The following is a 20,000-nucleotide window of genomic DNA, read 5'->3' as shown; positions in this document are numbered from 1 at the left end:
TATGAGAAACAATTACACAACCTTGTATTGAGTTGCAAAGCGCTGCAGCACAATGTGCATTCGCTTTATCTAAGTGGACCTCTTGAAATGTATTAATAGACGGATGGTGTAAAAATACCTGTAGTGATGTGACGGGTAACATAGAGAAAAGTACACAGACTTTTAATACATTTAAAAAGTAAAGACAATGATCACTTTTATATTGTAATGAATGTGATGCTTTCAGGGAATTTTCTGAAATATCAGAAGTGAGAGTAAGGTCGAGTCCCGGGCCTGGACCTCCCATTTTAGTTTTTTAATTATAAGTCATTACACACATTCCAGGCCACATGCTACATGCACAGTATGTGTGGAAGTACTTGAAATTAAGGCGATTAAATCCTTTAATATCCTTCTTAAAGTATTGTAGGCTTCATAACACTGATAACATCTGAAACCATGAGGTGATTAAGTTATTTCCCAGTAAACAAACAAAATCTACAGACTTTCTTTTTGTCTTTATCTGCAGGCAGCCGTTTGTACTGTGCACAGGCTAACAGGCTAAAGTATGAACTGAGTCTACTCCCCAGCTTTAGTGGATTCATTTTTCAACTTCATGTTCAACTTTGGGGAGTTTGCAAACCCACATTGGACCAATGATGAGTTGTTTTGTTAGTGTTTGCGCCTCAGTGGCTTTTCAGCAGTGTTGCATCATTCACTTCCACAACTCAGATGTCGTAGTATAAACTCCTTGATTAAAAACAGAATGGTTTGCAGTAGTGAGGTCTTTGATACAAAACATATTTTGAACAAATGATACTTACTGACTCAATAATCGGTCTGTCTACCAGGAGCAGACACGTGTGCTGTTTAAAAAAAAGTTTGAAATAGTACATGAGACCTTTGAGAATGTATTTGTCCCTGTCCAAGATTCCTCAGTGTTCCTTCTTCACCTTCACCTCTGTCTCTTTTCTAACCACGTCTCTCCACCGCTCCCTCCCATGTGGCCACTCTTCCCAGCTCTTCCCAGCTCTGCCCTATCTCATTTCCTTTTTTCCCTCTCTGGCGGGAAATGGATTTTACTTCTGCTTCCTTTGAGCCGCATGAGGTCTCGCCAAAATGGACAAGAGGCAAGATTTTTGATGGCAGGAGGATGTATTTCATCCTGCCTCATTACGCCTTAAGATGGCACGTTATAAAATTGGCTGCTATTTTATTGTTGTTTAAAAAACACTGACCAGGTAAAAGTTCAGGTTGTAAGATATGGACCAGAGTAGGAGGAATGTAAGGAGCCAAAGTATGAGCCAAATATCGGAACATCCAAAGTACACAGATAATATAATTATTATAGCGTAAAATGCAATCCTGAAGAGAAAACATAATTATCTTAAATTCTTTTTAACTACAAGTTTCTTTGTGTTATTGCTTTATTTAGATCATCTTCTCTTGTATTAACTTGTATTGTTTTGTTTTTATGTCTGTGAAGCACTTTGTAAACTTGTTTTTGGAAAAGTCCTCTATAAATAAATGTTTATTACCTATTAATCCAACTTCTCCCAACAAACCCACAGCATCACCAGTTTTCTAAAGGACTGTAACTTTCACTTAGTGTTGTGTATTTGTGATGGGATCACTCAGATGTTGATATCAGATCTGAATGGGACCTTAGTCTGGATTTGATTAAGTGTGTATTTGATTGCATCAGCTCACTCATGTTGTTGACAAAAGATGAACCCACTGGGCCGTGCTTGTGTCTGGCACCCTCTAGTGATTAGAACAGGAGCACAGACAGAGAAGAAGCAACATGAAGGAGCTGCCCAGATGTTGAGAAAAAAATATACAAATTATTAATACACCTTAAATCTCCTCTGTGACTCTTTTCCCGTCTTGCAGAATAGTTCACATGTATGTGTGTGTGTTGGGTGTCGGACTATTGGCCATGACCTAATGGTGTCCCCCGCTTCCTCGGAGGAAGTCTGGGAGTGTTTCAATCTCTGTGGCAATCCTGAAAGACACCCAGTGATGTCACCGTCCCGCCTCGTCCACCAACCAGAGGACAGCTATCGTGGATACGCCCGGGTGGGCAGCAACTGCTTTCCACATCACAGAGGAGGAGGAAGAGCAGGAGGACGAAGAACAGGAGGAGGGAGAGCAGGAGGAGGAAGAGCAGGAGGAGGGAGAGCAGGCATCTGGTTTTGTGTGTGTGTGTGTGTGCGTTTGAGGTACAGGGAAAACCGAGGGGATAAAAATGGGAAGATGGTCTGAATTGTATAGACGAGTGTGTATTTATCCACTTCTACTCGTGTGTGATTCTAGTGATTTTACTTTCTAGGAACAGTTTTTCTTGTACCAGACATAGAGCAGCTCTCTGAGGATGAAATAATATACAGTCCAAACTGTAAATATTTGGACAGCTACACATGTTTCTCTCCTCAGGCTCCGATCTGCAGTACATTTAGATTAAAATAAATAATGGAGACCAGACTACTGCCAAGTCCCAGATTTGATTTAAGTCCTTTCACGTCAGAAACTGCAGGGTGAGAGATGACTAAATTGAGTCATTCTGACACTTGAATGATTCCTGTACAGTTTGTGTGTATCTGTAATGTCACTCTTAAACAGCTCAGTGTTGAGCTCAATATGTTGTTCGTACCAATGCCACTAGATGGCACTGTGATTTGTCTGGTACCCCCCTCTAGTTTGAGAGGCTCACCTGAGAAGGTAACAAGACACAAAGCTGGAAGTGGAGTCTTTAATTGTATTTCTGCACAAAAACCCTCTCCCAGTGGAGAAAACTTAAAAGGCAAATAGAAGTCAAAGGTTATTTTTCGCCACCAATAGCAACTTAATTGGTCTAATGTTTACAGATGTGTTAATTCAGTCTAATGTCTTTAGTTGACACTTGGCGCCGAAGGGAATAGTTCAACAGGCTTAAATTAGAAGACTTTAAAGACAGAGGCTAAAAATGATAAAAGCCAGATTATAAACCCTGAAGTGTCCCTAAAAAATGATGAGACTTTTGTGTTTGTGTAGGAGGAAACGGCCGTGACGATGAACTGTACCTTTCCTTTCCCTCCGTTTACACAACCGTTTTTTCCTTGAAGAGATTTGTTTTGACATCATGATAGAAACCAAATGTACGATGTCTCTGGTGGTTTTTGGAAACGTGAACTCAGCTCCTTCCTTTCTTGTAAAGTGAGACTCCGGTTTTGAGCTGTTGTTCTGAACATGAATACTGGGAGTAATTTTACATGTTTCCAGTTTGCTTTCACTGCACTTGTAATTAGCTCAAGTCGAAATAGTTTCTGACGTGTGAAGCAAAGTCGACTCCACAAACTACATTCACAACAAAAACATCCATACTGACGATAGTCTTGGATTTAATGGAATTATTGAGCATCACCTGAACAAATCTGCCACTGGGATAAGACAAGAAACTAAAATTATAGATAATGAAAGACCTTAATGGGCCTTAAATCTAAAGAAAAGTGCCAAAATTAAGCAAGATGGGCTTATTATATATTATGAAAACTTTTTAAAAGAGATTCTTGTGTCACCTTCATTAATGGGACACTCAGTGGTAAAGGAAAACACACTAAAAGGGTTAGCACTGAGCTGAACTACAGCAAAGTGAACCGAGCTGCACTTCTTTGTACAGATTAAAATCTCTGTGCTCTCACACTGCCACTGCAAAACCGAAAAGACAAATATTCTTAGAACATTATGTAACACGATACCCGGGTACTTCAATGGGCTGCTGGTTGCAATAAGTATAGTTTGCTTCTGGATCCCAGGCATCCTGCAGACTGCATTTGTCTCTGCAGCATACAGTTTATAACCAAAGAGGTTTTATGGTCTGGTAAACTGACCGACAGTTAGACAAGATTAGAGGAAATTGTTTCTGATTCCCTGTGGAGAAATAAGGTCACTGCAGTGGCAGGACTCGAGGGGAATTAAGAATAGTATTCTTAGCTCACATATAAACAGAAACAAATAAAGAGGATCCCTTTAACTGTATGAGCAGGGAACCGGCCAAGACTTCGGGACATTACTCTGCTGGGCCAAGAGCCACAACCACCCACAACCATAAACCAAAGAAGAAGAGATTTGATGTTTCATAAATAAATCGTTATACCATAAGAGTGAGCAAGGCTAACTGTTTACCTCTGTTTCCAGGTCTTTATGCTAAGCTAAGCTAATCAGGTTGTATCGTCTTGGTAAGAAAAACAATCAAAACGCTTTTTTTGGAAATTATAACATCAGAAAGTATCAGATGTAGTACATTTATAACTTATGTTGATGGATGTAGATCTGCTTAAAGTACCTACTTATTAAAATCGAGGTAACTACATGTGATATAATGTGATATTCATGCAGTATACTGGATATTAAAGAGGAATCCTGTTATTTTTCAACATGGGTCCTATGTTTCCAACCTTAGGTATTAAAATTAAAGGTTTTTATTGGCAATGAAAACCTCTTTTAGGGGACTTTCGCAGTTGCCCCATAAGATTTTATTATAAGTATATTACTGCTGCACTGGTCTAGTTTTATTTCTGCTGCAAAATACAACCTTAAAATATGACCCTTATTCCTAAATGAACAAAACCAAATTCTCCACGTAATGTCTCGAATGAGTTGAGGAATCTGTTGCTGTGTCTGTCCAAAAGAAAAACACAACCCACACTGCTCCCCTGCAACGCTGGCGACATGGACATGGAGCTGTCTGTGCAACATTAAACAAGCAATAGTCCCAAAGCAGCCGAGTGCGGGAACGGGTCGGGTCAGTGCCACATCATGCTGCCGCTTCCCTCTCTCTGTTTACTTGGCCTGTCCATGTAATGATAGGGATATCTGTAAAGCTGCTGCTGCTGCCACTCTCTCTCTCTTTCTCTCATTCCTTCTCCTTCTGTCTGTTTGTTCTTCACACTCAGTTTCTCATTTCCTCCTGCGCACGATCACAGATATTTCTCCATCTCTCTGTTGCTCTGCGCTCAAGTTTTTTTACAACAGAGAGAGTAACCGCCTCTATCCCCTCTGTCTTTCTTTCTGTTTCTCTGTCTGGGCTCAATGACCTGAGGTTTGTGTGTGTGTGTGTGTGTGTGTGTGTGTGTGTGTGTGTGTGTGTGTGAAGTTGCCTGCACAAAGATCGCACTGTTGCTCTGTTTGCCCATCACTTTATGTGATTTACAGTTTCAGGTCAACTGTAGGCTGGACTTACACACACACACAAAGACTCTGCTGTTGTCGCCTCTTTTGTATAACGTGTTTTCCAGTAGGTTTGCATGATTGTGTGACCAGTATGAAGACACTTTTGTCATTTTTACCTCCACCCCTGTCCTGTTTGTTGGTTTGTCAGTAGGATTACAAAAAAACTAGGAGGAGGGATGTGATATGGGTCAGGGAAGATCCCAATACATTTTCCGGATCAGGGGGCAGATCCAGGAAGTTTATTGTCTTTCTTTAACATTGTGAGGTTTTAAAAAAAGTTTTTTTTCCAATTTCCCAGGGAATCATTTATGGATCTTGATGTTTTATGAAATATACTGTATGTGGTTGTACCTCCGGACAAAGGGGCGGATCGATTCAGATATAGAACTGTCATGCAGGGGCCATAAGTCCTGTTTGAATTCAAGGTTACTGTTGGGCCTTTGTACATTTAAAGCTCAGTTGCACTTGATTTGTTCTCCGGCGACAGATGCAGCTGCTCCCTCTCTTTCCTTCTCTGTCCTCCAGAGCACAAGACGAGCTTCTGTAACAGAGCTTTGTCTTTGTCTTTGTCACTCTCTCTTGTGAAAGTGTCCACGTGTGCAGGTGTTGTTGGACTAACCCGCTATAAAAGTGGGAAGGACAAGACGTCCGGGCTTCTGTGAATTTGGACGGTGAAGTCTATTTAAGAAATGTTTATAGGGGCAGTTTATGTGGAAATCCAGGTTTACACATGATTGAGGGTTTGCACACACTTCCAGTAACACACACACACGCACACAAATAATCTAGTGAGTCCACAATCGTCCCAGCTATTCACCGCTGTCCCTATCAGCAGTGGAAAGACTGTGGTTGCCCGGGATACGGGGTATATTCTGGGATGGTGTAAATATAGATGCCACACCCTCAGCCTGCAATGCACTGGCACACACACACACACACAAACACACAAACACACCAACACACAGACAAAAGTTTTTCTTTCCCAAGGTCAGTGTTTTGAGGTAATTTAGTTAAATCATTGTGTTACAGATTTCCCAGTTTGAGATGTGTGTAACTGAAGGCTTTGTTAAGATACCAAACACACGCTCTTGACTTCGTTTCCCAGCCAGAGAAGACCGTTTTCAGGGAAAGCCCTCTAGTATTGAAACCCTGACAGCTGAGCTCCTCTTAAAGCAATTTACCAGCGAACATCTGAGACCCTGGTCCACAGAAGTAATTGCTTGGAAAACATTGCTGCTGCTTTTGTAGGCTGTGAACTCTTGAGAAAAGCGCCCGGCTATCTGATCCCTGCAAAACGTGGAGACTGCTGAGACACACACACACACATGAAGTGAACCGCAGAGTGAGTGATTGTGGTTGGTTTTCAACATGGTGACTCATGTGTAACCACTATATATGAATAGTAAATATTGGCCTCAGTTGAGAGAAGGGTATCATTACTTGGGATTGTGCCCATAATACAACAAGGGATAGCTGAATCAGCAAGGAGGGCTAAAGTTAGACATAATGCAACAAACATAGACTGTATTGAAGAATTGGAGAACTAGCTACATGACACAAACCATCTCCGTAAATGTTTTATCGTTCATATTTGATGCAGGGTTTATAAGCAATACTGCAGCCAGCCACTAGGGGCAAAGCAAGAAGATTTGGCTTCACTTTTGTCCATCATGTCGTCCATCTTTATTTACAGTTCATGGTGCAAACTGGCCCTGTATAAAATACAGATCGTCTGTTGTTTAGCGGACAAAGCAGGACTTTGACTTCCATTTCAGACTCTTTTCAGTTTGCCTGCTTCTGACACACTGACCGAATGAGGCAGGATTTGGCTTCAGTCTACAGTGTGGAGAAAAAAAAAGTGAAACCAGACCTCAAACAGAGTCGGCACAGTAAAGAATTATCTTTGTGGTTTTGCCTTTGTAAGCAATTAAAGCCGCAAACGACACAAACTCCCCTCGGAAAACAGACGTTCGCACAACAAGTCCATTCAGCGGCTGAAAGAAGCGACTCACACGAGAGCAGCTCCACAATCACAACTGTACTCGGGTCACACAATGCTCCCTCTGTGGCCGCTCACTGCCGTTCTGTTTATACCAGCGCGACAGTGTTAACCCCGGCCTTCACGTCGGCACATGATGTTGATGTTACTCCAGAGCCGGGGATACGTTACAGTCGCTGCCGGCTCACACAGAGTCTTTCATGCACAGATTTGTCAAATGAGGAGGAGGAGGTGTGTGTGTGACTCACTGATGCTTATTGACCCCAGAGCCTCTCCACAAGCCTAATTCTCTGATGGCAGTCGCTCAAGTACATGAAATGTGAAAGGATAATTCTGCACGTCATGTTGGATGATACTCCCACTGCTGGAAACAAACAAGAGGCGTTTTTAATCTGTCACTTTATTCAGTCCACTTCAGAGACTTCTAAAATGATTAAATGTAAACTATAGATTTTTCCCCTGATGCAGTAAGTTAATTTGGAGCTGGCTTTCCCTCTATACTCGTTTTTCTCTATTAGTTTCCAATCCTTTAGGCTGTACTCTAAAAATCCTATCTTTCCCCCTGTACTTTCAATTCCCCGCACATTTTAAAATCTTTTAAGGAAATTGAAATGCAGATGCAGACATTTTTAAATGTTGTTGATGTAGGAAATGAGAGATTAGCCGACAGTTCACCTAAGTGCAGACAGGATGCAATATACGTAAACGTACAGTGATCACACACACACACACACACACACACACACAACAAAGGCTCATTCATCGCTGCAATTAATTGCTTTCACCCTCAGGAGAAATTAAATTACTCTTCTCCTTGGAACAGTGCAGAAAATCTGTCCTAATAGCAAACAATGCAGTTTTCCACCCAGAGTGGAAGTGTCCAAGTTTCTCCATTAGTGACATGGGAGAAGTAAAGGCTGACGGTGGCAGATGTTAAAATCACCATTAGATGTTTGGTGCTTATTAAATACAACTATTTTCACTGCCCACCTTTGTTTATTCATAATAGAACAAGTTCATGTTCCACACAGATGTAAATAAACAAGTAGCTGCATGTGACTGTTTTCACCCGAGTGCAAATGGATAAAAAAGGAAAAGGATATGAATCATCGAGCCTGAGCCTTTATTCACTCAATGATCACATCGTGTGCCAACTTCATCCGGGCAGAAGTGACTATACCTCGCAGCAATGCATGATGGGAGTCAGGAAGCTCCTCCCAGGGACACAAACGCAGGAAGTGCACACGGAATCACATCACTCTCTTTTTCAACTTTCTCTTTATCGCCCTCTCTTCCTCACGGCCGGTCACACCCTGCTTTCACTCGCTCGTCTTCTCACTTTTAACTTTCGTCTATTTTAATTCCCCCTCTTCTCTTCCTCCAGCCCTTTATCTCTATTGTCTTTCTCGTCTTTCTTCTCCCTGTGATCTTTACTTCTCTCAACTTCTCCCCTGTCAGCACTTGTCATATCTGTTTTTAGAGACTTTACACACACGTTACACACAGTAGCTCTCGGTGTTTGTTTTCAAACTGGTGCACATGAGAAATGTAGATTTTGGTCTGAGGTTACAGAACTGCTAGATTCCAGACCTCTCTCAGGTTACTGTGTGTGTGTGTGTGTGTGTGTGTGTGTGTGTGTGTGGTGACCTAGTTTTTTAAAGAATTGGCAATTTAGACCATCTGGACAGGATGTAACAAAACAAATGGCGATGCAGTTTCAGTCGACATCATTTACTGTGACCTTTGCCCATGAAAATTAATCCACTAATTTGTCCAAGTGACAGCAGACTGGAGATATCTTGTTCAAGAGGCCCAAATCATGTTCTTTGAGTTCACCTTAACCTTGATCTCTGACCAACTAAATCACTTGATCGACAAGTCTAAGGGAGGCGCTCTTAAGATAACCTGTTCACGAGGAGAATAAGGGTTTTGTGAGGACACAGTGACCTCTGACCTTTGACCTCCAATTTCTAATCAGATCATCCTTGAGTCCAAGTGAATGTTTGTGGCAGATGTGATGAAATTCTATGTGATTTATCACATTGGCAAGAACGCAATGTCACTTCAACCTTCCACCACCGAAATCCAATCAGCTCGTCCATGAGTCCAACTGAACGTTGTCGCCAAGTTCCATTAAAGCGAATTATCGTGCTGGGAAGGATTGAACAGATGTGAGTGCGTATGGCCAAACCAAAAACATAATGCCTCCGGTCACTGGCTCTCACCGAGCTGATGACTGGCTCGTAAGAGAAAAGCCGAGGAGGAGAAAATATGATTGGTATTTTAGGAAATATCTCCATTCAGTCACAACTGAGCTGGAAATAAAAGCAGATGTGTGCGTAGTGAAAAACAGATGTGATAACATTGGCTGTTGTTCTCTCGACTGCTCCCATCTGTTCACTCTCAGACGGATCAAACTGGCACTGGAAACGTATTACATCCGACAACCGCCTGCAACACACCCGCCCCAAAAAAGATCCATGGAAAGCCATGTGCTGTACCTGTGTATCAGGCCTTCCAGCCTCTTCCCTTTTTCTTCATCCTGCTCCAGCTGTGTTCTTCGGACGTTCTCTTCCTCCAGACCCGTTCCCTGGAGGAGCCATCGCTCTCGCGTGGCTTTGGACTGAGGAGGCAAAACAGATAGACGCAAAAGATTACACACAGGAATATATGCATGTATAATGACTTTCATACTGAGAGTCGGATGAGGTGATTGTGCAACGACTCTTCTCCAACTGCAGCTCATTGTGCTTCATGAGTAAGAAAGAAAACATCCTCTTCATCATGTGTCAGACTGCAGCAGCAGCAGCAGCAGCACCAGCAGCAGCACAACCCTCATCAAATTGCTCCTCTGTCCGAACCAGCTTGAGTCACAGTATTTTTAGACATTGTTAACAGCCAGTGGAGCTTGAATTTGGAGTCTAATATTGAAGAGATATGTGAGGTGATTGCAGAACACAAGTAAACAGACACGTGGTTCCCCTCTGCACAGTGTGTATGTCAACAAGATGCACAATCTAGATTAGGCCTCACATGAGATCTCAGAACTTTTGATTTGCATCATGGTAAATTACATACACACAGACAACCAGGGTGAGGAGTGCAAATCATCTCATCCCACTGGGATTGTTGGGCATTAATGGGATTAACTGTTTCAAAGATAAACAACAGAGACGTGTGTTTATGCCGTTAATGTCTCCGTCTGTGTGTGGAGCTCTGTTTGTTACCACAACAGAGTCGAGCGGCGACACCCGGCTTCACCTTTGGCTGTTTACTGTCAAATGTTGCCTGGCTGCAGGTCACGGAACTGACAATTAACACAAACACACACACACACACACACAAACACACACACACACAAGGAGCCCTGCAGAAATTATTCTTAAGCATTTTACCGTCTACTGTCAGAATGTGGCAGCCGGGCTATTTGTTTGTTTGTGCGGCTGCTGTCTGTGCACCACACCCACCAAGCCAAGCTGACCTCAAATAGACCTGACAGAATTTAAGACACATTCCTAAAATCTAATGTTACCACGAAATTCAAGTTTTAATGTCACATAAGGGAAAGTTCGCCAATATGAAGGTTTTTGTGTAATAAATTAATCATTTATTGGATTGTAATTGGTCAAATATGGTCAAACTGGGTTTTATGCATAAATAAAATGATATCACCCAAAAAGAAAATTGTTGTATATTTGACCTCTTTGTTTACTTCTGTCATTTACAGCTGTTTATTCATCCCCTGAATGAGCGATAACATATTTACTGCTTGAATCTAACAGTTGGAGAAGCATTGCATAAACACGGTGGGTGATAGTGTGTGAGAGACGCATTGCTCAGGACTTGTCATGTATTGAGTTTAAGGTTAAAGGTGAAGCCGAGTTCAGGTTATAAGTTAGCGAGTGAATGCAGGGAATGACGATAACTCACAAAAACAGCTTAAACAAATGTGTGCGACACTCATCCATCTCTCTTAATCTACTCATCCCTCTCTCTTCTCTTCCTCAACACAATTCCTGCCTTGACCCTAAATGTCACAGAGCCATGTGTGCTGAACAGTTTGTTCTTCTCGCATGTTTACACGTACATGTGTGTTTAACTGCTCGTGTGCACAAGTGGACGTGTGAGTTTCTGGCCGGCAGGTAGTCGATTCCATCTGAACGTCCAGATCTCCGTGCTTCCTGGTTGTGCAGGCCTGTTAGAGCAGAGTTCCCCTCGGCTGAGCAGGACGGGTCTGGCCCTTTTCTTCTTTCCATAAACCCCCCCCTAACTCCCGTTCAAGCCCATAAACACATCCCCTAATGATCGCTGCCAACCAGAGCTGGAATAAGCCAAACGCTGGTTTCAAGTAAACACAGGTTTGACGATGCAAATGGTAAGGGACACGTAAACGGGGACGGAACATATTCAATGTCTTTTAAGGCATCTGTAATTTATGTAGAGTTCTGGAACCTGTCAGTGGATGAGATATTGGTCCGTTGACCTCCCGCACAAATCCCAGAAAACCACATGACCGGCGCTGTCCAGTGGAGACACTCCAGATAGAGGCAGCCTATACATTTTCAGCACTGATGCATCACGTCTCTTGAAATACATTCTGCAAATGCTTCTCCCTTTGACAGAGACTTTGAGTTGAACTGCAGCCACCCATTCCACTACATTACACTACAGCAACTAGTTTTAATATTCGCAATAAAAACAAATTCCGTTCTCTAATTAGAGCCTTTAAACACATTTGGCCTGAATGGATCTTTAAAGTGAGTCTGATTTCTGCACTCTGGTGTTTTCCAGCTTTTTTAACACCCACTTACGGAAATATGAACATAAGAGAAACCACGATTAAAGCCATGTGCACAGTGTGTGTTTGGCCATTAAAGCATTATGTTCAGTGCAGTGCAAGTATTAATGCAGGTTAAGAAGACACAAACGACTGCTGCACACTGGTTTGATCCCAGTCTTGAGTCCAGAATGTGTGCAGCCTGGACCCAGCTCCATGACATAAAGTAAACTAAACCTTAGTGTTGTGTTTACTGTCACTGCCACTGATGGGATTTCAACCTGAACCACTTGTTTCTTGTGATAAATGTATTCTTTGTAACTTTTTATACTTTTTAAAATGTGTGTCCTGAATATACAACTTTATCCTTCTTGTGTTTTTTTTTTCTTTCATTTTCGGTCCACGCTGCACGGAAAGTAATAATAACGATGTCAAATTACACATGACATCAACTGCTGACAATTCAGTCTACTGCAGCAACTGCACTTAATCTATTAGCCTGTGTGATTTTCTGCAAAGCGGTTTGGCAGTGCAGAAATTCACAGGGGAAACAACAGTAACACAAATTGACATGAAGCATTTTCATACACATGAATGTCTGTTTTTAAAGATGACATATGCTACTCATATTTCTCTTGTGTTGTTATTTGAAAAGGTTCACATGTTCTAATGTGGCTTTCATCCCTGAGACTGATGAGGCCTTTCAGGGGCCTTTTGATTTTGCAGAACTTTTACATGCCTGAAACCCCAGATACACACACTATGTGACAGAAAAACTGGAAAAGAAGAGTGAGCGATGGGTAAAAACATCAATTGCTTCCAGTGGGACCAGGGACATTGTGGTTCATGGCTGGGTCTTAACTGGGAGGGTGTCCCACATGGCTTCTGGAAGCTCCTTTTTTGCTGCACAGGAAATGACTAGCGTCTTTATCAAACCACCGGAGAAAACAGAAGAAAGTTTTTGAAACTCAAAAGTCTTGCAGACAAATCTTGATCTCCTATAACCAATATATTTCAATCCCTGTTCTCTCCAAGTGCGACGTAGATAATCTGAATGCATCCTAACCAGAGCAAGTGGGTGCTGTGCTCCACCGTTCAAAATCAAGCTCAGATCTCCAGAGCCTGTAACGCTCTGCTTAACCAACTCGAGATGCAATCAGCATCTGGTCACACAGTCCCATTTAATGGCCATTACCTCTGAGTGCCACACAGCCAAGCAGCATGAAGCCGGCTTTGTAGTCTTAATCTCTAGAGAGGAATCGTGGCCTGGGAGAGGAAATGGAGACTGGAGCCCGGCGATGTGATAAGGACCTGTGGTGCTGCGTGATCCAAGGCTCTCAGAATGGAGGCGTTGATCTGAGCCTAAAGGGCTTTCGGCGTTCTCCTCAGTATATATATGGTCAAGGTTTGATTTCAGTTTTCAGCACCGACCGAACACACCTTCTCTTTAAGAGCGTGGTCGTGTGTCAGAGCTCGACAGGAAATGGAAAGTCTGTTAAACAGCGTGAGAGAGAGAGAGAGCAGGGAGCCGGCTGGTTCTCAGAGGAAAAACAACTGGTCATTCACCCTCTGCAGCTTTACTCCTCTCTGCTCTGGTGACTGCTGAGATGATTATAAAAAAACAACACTGCCATTTTTAGATTTGTAATCGCACTTCATAGAACTCTGAGGTAAAGGGTTCAGGGCCAGCTGCAGGTCAGCGTGCTTGTCTGGTTAAATGGGGATTTCTTTGCTTTAAATACAGAATACTGTCACGATTTGGATTTGACTTGATTTATATAGACTCCCTTTTACCCAAAACTCAATACCTTATTGTACGACCATGATCTCATCGTAAAGATCATCCATCACCAAACCCTTTTCTCTTTCAGTTATATAGTTCCAAACTCTGTGGAGGTAGAAAACAAACCTTGAGATGTTGCAGCTGCAGCACCATGTCATCGAGCTGGCCTCGTTTGTCCTCGATCTCAGTTTGACGTTTTCGCTTCTCCTGCAAACAAGCGAAAAAGAAAGAGGGATGAAAATGAATCCTCCACTCAACAGAGCTCATTCATATCTGAAGGTTACATGGTTGTGGCTTGATGTTTTCATTAGAACGAGATAGAGAGAGGAAAGAAGAGAGATAGGTTGAGCACGATGATGCACAGATGCTGTTGTATCGGCTGAAGGTTTAAACGTTAACTGCAGATCTAGTTTCCTTCAGGGGGTTTAATGTTTCCATAATTTAATTGTAAGAGTTCAATGCTTCTTATATCCATTTGTGTATCGTCCAACTTTAAACTGTACAGTGTCTTTGGGTGATATCATAGAAGCTACGTTCAAGTTGTTCCAACAAAGAGAGAAAACTCCTTCTCAGCTCACTACACTGTCTCTGTATATACTGTATTCACCTCTTCATTCTGGAGAGATGGGGACTAAAATGATCTGTGGGTGTACGCAGGGAGGAAGTGAAGTATTAGCGGGGTCAGAGGTCAGGGCTTATTGAGGTTTGAGCGGGGTTAGGGTCTACAGTCTGTCGATAGAGGAGGGATTAGGCCTTGAAGTCTCTAAACGACCCTGAGGTTGAACTTGAGGTGCGGAGAACAATCCTCAGCTTCACGTGGGAGATGAATGAGGCTGATGTTTGGAGGCCGGGGATTGGGGTGGTTGGGGGGGCAGGCGAGCGGTGAATGAGACAAAAATACCAAACAGAGTGAAGCAGTGTGGAGCCACTGTCTTCAAATATAAAAAAAAAAATTCCAAGGGAACGTAAACAAAGCTGAATCCCAGGACAACAACATTTAGGGCTCAAGGGCATGAGATTCATCTGTGGCCCTCGCTCTCTCAGCGGGGGGGCACAACAAGGATTTCTGGGACATTTCCTGTTTGCTAAATATATAACCCTGAGGGAAATGCTCGAGAGAATGAGAGCTTTTGGGGGGAAAAGAGTTGAAAACTAGTGGAGAAGTTACAAACAATCAGGCTAAGGTTGAAATGATAGTTCACTGTTTTTTTCGGCCCCATCAGCAAAACCCCATCCCGGAGGTGGTCATGGGCACATTGTGACCACATTTAACACACATGTGGATCCAGCTGCACCGTCAGTCCACATACAACAAGCACATGGGGCGGAAATATCTTTAATCACACACAAATGTTTCAAACCAAGCAGCTACTCCACATTGGGACCAAAAACCAGGATTCTTACAAACAAAGTAAAACAGCTTGACTGTAACGGTAAGGAACATGTAACGCAGCTTCTCACAGGCTGTGAAAACATCTGCACCAGACCTGAGGTCATAGCTCTGACACACACACACAAACACACACACACACACACACACACACACGCGCACTGACCGACCTACACAGCAGAAGTTCCCATATAGCTTGTGAAGTACAGTAGAAGAACCCGAGAGGAATGGACACCAGATGCGAGGGAGTGTGTGTACGGACATGTGGTTGAGGAATGGCCAACACACACAAACACACACACACACACACACATACGCACACACACACATAGGTAAACACACTGGCACAATGATCTCATATGTACTCGCAGATAAGTTATGTGTGCTCTTTGTTGGGGAATCCTTGACTGTACAGAAATCCATTTAGACAACCAAACACACACACACACACACACACACACACACACACACACCGAACACAGAGAGAGAGGCTTGACTTCCTCAGATCAAACACACTCTCTCTGTTTACCATTTGGTTTCTATCACTCTCCAGAAATACAACATATAGAAATAGAGTGGGTCTTCTCATTCACAGCAAAGCTTTGCTCCAGATGCCGTCAGGCCCGTTTTAAACAGACAATGGCTCTGCGACAAAATTACACTCCTCCAGTGACACAGCCTCTTCTTTCACAAGGCAGCACAGTGGGGGGGATGCGGGAAAAAGACAAACTAGCAGAGGGTGTTCTGATTTTCTTTGCTTTGCCTCTATATCTTTACAGCAGTGCACTGCTCATCAGACAAATACTGCTCAGACAAATACTGCAGAATACCTTGTAACATGTCATCCAATTTACCTTTATCTCCAAAGTATAGAGATGAAAAAGGATGATTATTGCTGTCGGTCAAACTTTCTACAGTTGTAGAGCCGTGCCTCAAAGAGAATAAACCACTCTGTAGTGTCTGGGCGTTGATTATCCCTCAGCGGAGTGGAGATAACTAGAGGACTACTTATCTCCCTGGGGTCACAGAGTTTCTATGAAGGAGTGTTGGATCAGCTCTTATACGTTAGGCCATCGTCTTTCTCCTCAAGTGGAATTTCACTTTTTGCAACAACAGATTTCGAAACTTTGTTTGTTTGCGACCAACCGAAAACTTCTCCGGTGCTCTGTTCTCTGTATTCTCCTCCTCAGGAGAACACCTCCTCCTCCTCAAGGAAATATGCTGACATTCCTAGTGACACAGTCACGACTTCCCACACTCTGACTCACTTGAGCGTTTGGCCCCACTTGGCTTTTACACAGAAGAAATCGCTTTTCCCGCTACTGGTGATACCATCCAAGAAGCAGGGCGCTCATCCACTGTTCTGGTTTCAGTGTTTGAAAGTTAATGATTTTGGCAAAGGGTCCAAATGTTATCTACAGCTACAAGCTTTAGTTCCAATCTTCTTCTGTGGAATTCATCAGTAGAAAAGTCAAATTTGTGTGTGGTTTACTGTTGTGTAATGTTCTGGAAACAACTAGACTTGCAACAGGTGGACCAGAAGATGTCTAAGAAACTTTGGACGACTTACAAACAGCAGGATTTCCAATTAAAAAAACTTTAATTTTGTTTTGCGTAGAGTTTGACTGACTTGAAGTTAACCTATGAATCTGAACTGGTGCATTGACACAAACTCACTCAGACCCCCGGTTGTAAACATCACCCTGCACTGCTGTGCCACATCCTCACACACCCAGCATGAGGTCACACAGACAGGATTATAATGTGGTGAAGCCGTGATGTAACCGGACCTGAGGTTCTGCTGATGCTGAGGCTGTGGACAGAAGAGGGCAGCGCATCACATGGGTCACATTCTGCACATGTCCACACGCCCAGCAGAGACATCTCACCGGGCAGATCATCTTCCATTCAGCGAGCGGCTCAACCCTGAGCACAGGGAGTGACATGGGCCTGGGAGTTTAAATGTCACAGGTTTGATTCCGCTTTCTGTGGAAAGATCTTTGGATGATTGTAAATATCCAAATATCTTTCTACACTGGATAAATAATAGGAAAGTTTGTTTTTTTTGTCAGGGACTTTCTGAGGGGCTCGAATCTATTAGAGTCGACTATGCTAATGTATTACGTGAACAGAGGTTCATGAACGCTACAACCTGGTGACTCCTCAGGCAGCGGCGGTGTCAGCGAATGCAAACCTAGCACATGCCAGAATATTTTACACATATCTTGTTCTGCTAAACGACCTTTGCTTCATGCTCTGCATTGTTTACCGTCCAACTGAGCTCAAATGTATTCTCAAAATGATTTTTAAAACCAGCAGTGTCCACAGGAGCTGCATTCCAGCCTCTCGAGAATCTCAGGTTAACCTCGACCCCACTTTAAAAACACACACACCAGAATGTCCAGTGGGTTCGAAGGCAGCTGCTGCTAATTTTAGACGGCATGTGATTCCTGGCATCCCCCCCATCCCACAGACCCCCCCACTAGCCAACAAACCACACACCCCCTTCCTCCTCAAAATGACTTTGCCTCGAGCCCACTCCCCACCCCCTTGAATCTTCTACAGTCCATAAACTGAGCCTCCCTGAGACGCCTATCCACTGCTGCGCGTCTGAAGGATCCAATCTGCTCTGCTGGTGGATGGCAATTCCCACTTTGCCAAACTTTCCAAACTGAAGACACTTTATATCTGCTTTGGTTAAAGATGTCTGTGACCTAGAGTTTGGAGCAATCTGACCCCTGAGCTTTTGTATCACAGGGCGTCACTACCTCGTTATTTGAAAGCATGTTAAACTTGAACCACTGCCGTTGATGATAGAGAATGAGCTGAAGCATGATCATTTCCCTTTGAGATCAAATTGCTTCAAGTCGGAGGCTAATCTGTAACAAATGATTCACTGGAAAACAAAGAGCGGCTTCTTTGCCTCGGGACAATCAGAATGTGTGAATTGTTTTTAAATTAGCATAACTTGAGGCCCATGATCTGGATGTGAAATTGCTGCATCACGTCGAGCAGCGGAGAAGTCACTCAAAGCAACAAAGAAATCAATTTGTGAGAGTGTTAAAAATGTGATCACACGTCGCTGTGGTTATTATTTGAAGACTAAAGCTGGAATTTCCTTTGAGCGTTTTCCATATTATTCTTTGGGTTTCAGTGCTGCCAGAACGTGGATCTACGATGAAGTCGGAGTTGCACATGACTGCAGGCGGCCCAGCCCCCCACTCTATTTACCTCCTTTTAACGGAGCCCACTACCCCGGCCCTCTGCTGCATGCCACAGTCACAAATCTCTGCATCTGCCAAGGTCTGGCTAAAGTATCCCCCCCACACACACACACTCCCTTGCCTTCACCCTGCCACATTCACTCTCCTGTGTCGGACCTCACAAAGTGGATCTAGATCTGTCCGGCCTTCGGGGACGACCCTGACCTGACCTGCACAGAATTGGCCCCAGACAAACTGTGGCCTTGTGTTTATAGGTGTGTGTCTGTGTGTGTGTGTGTGTGTGTGTTTTGGGGGGCAGCTAAGAGTCCTAAGGGCTGAGGTCATCTGTGTAAACAGATCACAGACACTAGTCAGTGAATGAGCACACGCACGCACACACACACACGCGTACAGATGTATTTTGCCACGCCACTTGTGGTTGACAGGCCACACAGGCAATAGCTAATTAGAAAGATGACGCACTAACCATCCATTGGCTGATCCTGAAACCACATCCAGAGCTTTGCTGAAAACACACGCATCTACACAAACACACACACACACACACACACACACACACACACGCACAATCATGTTTTTAGGGAACCCCCACCAGGCCTCGCTCCATCCGACTGCTATAATTACATGTTAATAACATACCAATTACAGGTCTGGATTTACCAACATGACCTCACGACTGTACCCTAATCTGACCACTTAGTGAGATGGAAAGCTGCGCCGCTGGCAGCTGATGAGCCCTAATCACTATCAGGCTGTGGGAATCTTTGTCTGTTTGTGTATGAGGCGGACAAGTCGACTAATCAGCTCTCAGATTGAACGTTGGCAAACGTCCGACCCTTTGTTTCACCACATGAATCCAAACAAGTTGATCAGTGTTAAAAAAAAAGGACATTTGCACGACACTAAAGACACAAAAGTCCAGATCCTTTCCGGGGGAGGGGCTAAAAGTGAGAGGGCAAATATCCTGCTGTACTCTTCATAGGTGAAAGACTAACTCCTGAAAATTGAGTCCAGATTCATGTTCAGAAACTGAAATTGAAACTCGGAAGAAAGACATATTCTTGGGTCAGTTATTGTCAGTTGTTTAGTCTATTAAAATTCTTCCAACTTTACATAGATGATAATAATCATGTGGAGTAGTAGTCACGTTTCTGTAATCAAACTTGAGGATATTAAGATTTTCGGTTTTATAATTGAAACTTGCAATTAGTCATTTTATGATGTGGTTTGAACAAATCTAAAAATCGTCCTGACTCTAATTCTGTGATGCCGCTCTTCACTGTCTCACTCTGCTGCTTCTGTGATGGAGCGTTTGTCGTCCTTTCTCTCAACCTACGTGAAAACATAAAGGGGGGGGGGGGCTGGTGAATCACAGCCATTAGCGGTATGCTTTATTCATGAGCCACTGAGACCTGCCTCTGCGGTAAATGAACATCGCAATGACTGCTCCCTGCCAGTGACTTCTAGGTGTGTCGTTAGATCCATATTCAACAATATCAGCGTCAGACAGATGAGCTGTGTGTGTCTGTCTGTGTGTGTCTGTGCCTGTGTGCGATTGTTCCAGGCCGACCAGGTGAAGAAACAGATCGGCTGAACTCTTGGCTCTGATTTTAGCGGAAGCGACCAATTGGCAGCGA

General features: G+C 43.3%; 1 protein-coding gene across 3 annotated transcripts in view; it reads right to left on the bottom strand.

The window, feature by feature from the left end:
- LOC133975526 (PALM2-AKAP2 fusion protein) overlaps positions 1-20,000 on the bottom strand; it is a 68,512-nt gene that overhangs the window by 39,146 nt on the left and 9,366 nt on the right. For all 3 annotated transcript variants that reach the window (XM_062413495.1, XM_062413496.1, XM_062413497.1), the window contains exons 3-4: positions 13,876-13,956; positions 9,691-9,812 (exon numbers count right to left, since the gene is read on the bottom strand). In XM_062413495.1, the coding sequence (XP_062269479.1) occupies positions 9,691-9,812; positions 13,876-13,956 (203 nt within the window). The remainder of the gene's footprint in view (positions 1-9,690; positions 9,813-13,875; positions 13,957-20,000) is intronic.

Source organism: Platichthys flesus, chromosome 19 (genome assembly GCF_949316205.1).
Source record: "Platichthys flesus chromosome 19, fPlaFle2.1, whole genome shotgun sequence".
NCBI classification, from domain to species: Eukaryota; Metazoa; Chordata; class Actinopteri; order Pleuronectiformes; family Pleuronectidae; genus Platichthys; species Platichthys flesus.
Note: the sequence above shows the minus strand (reverse complement) of the source record. Positions and strands in the feature narration are given on the sequence as shown.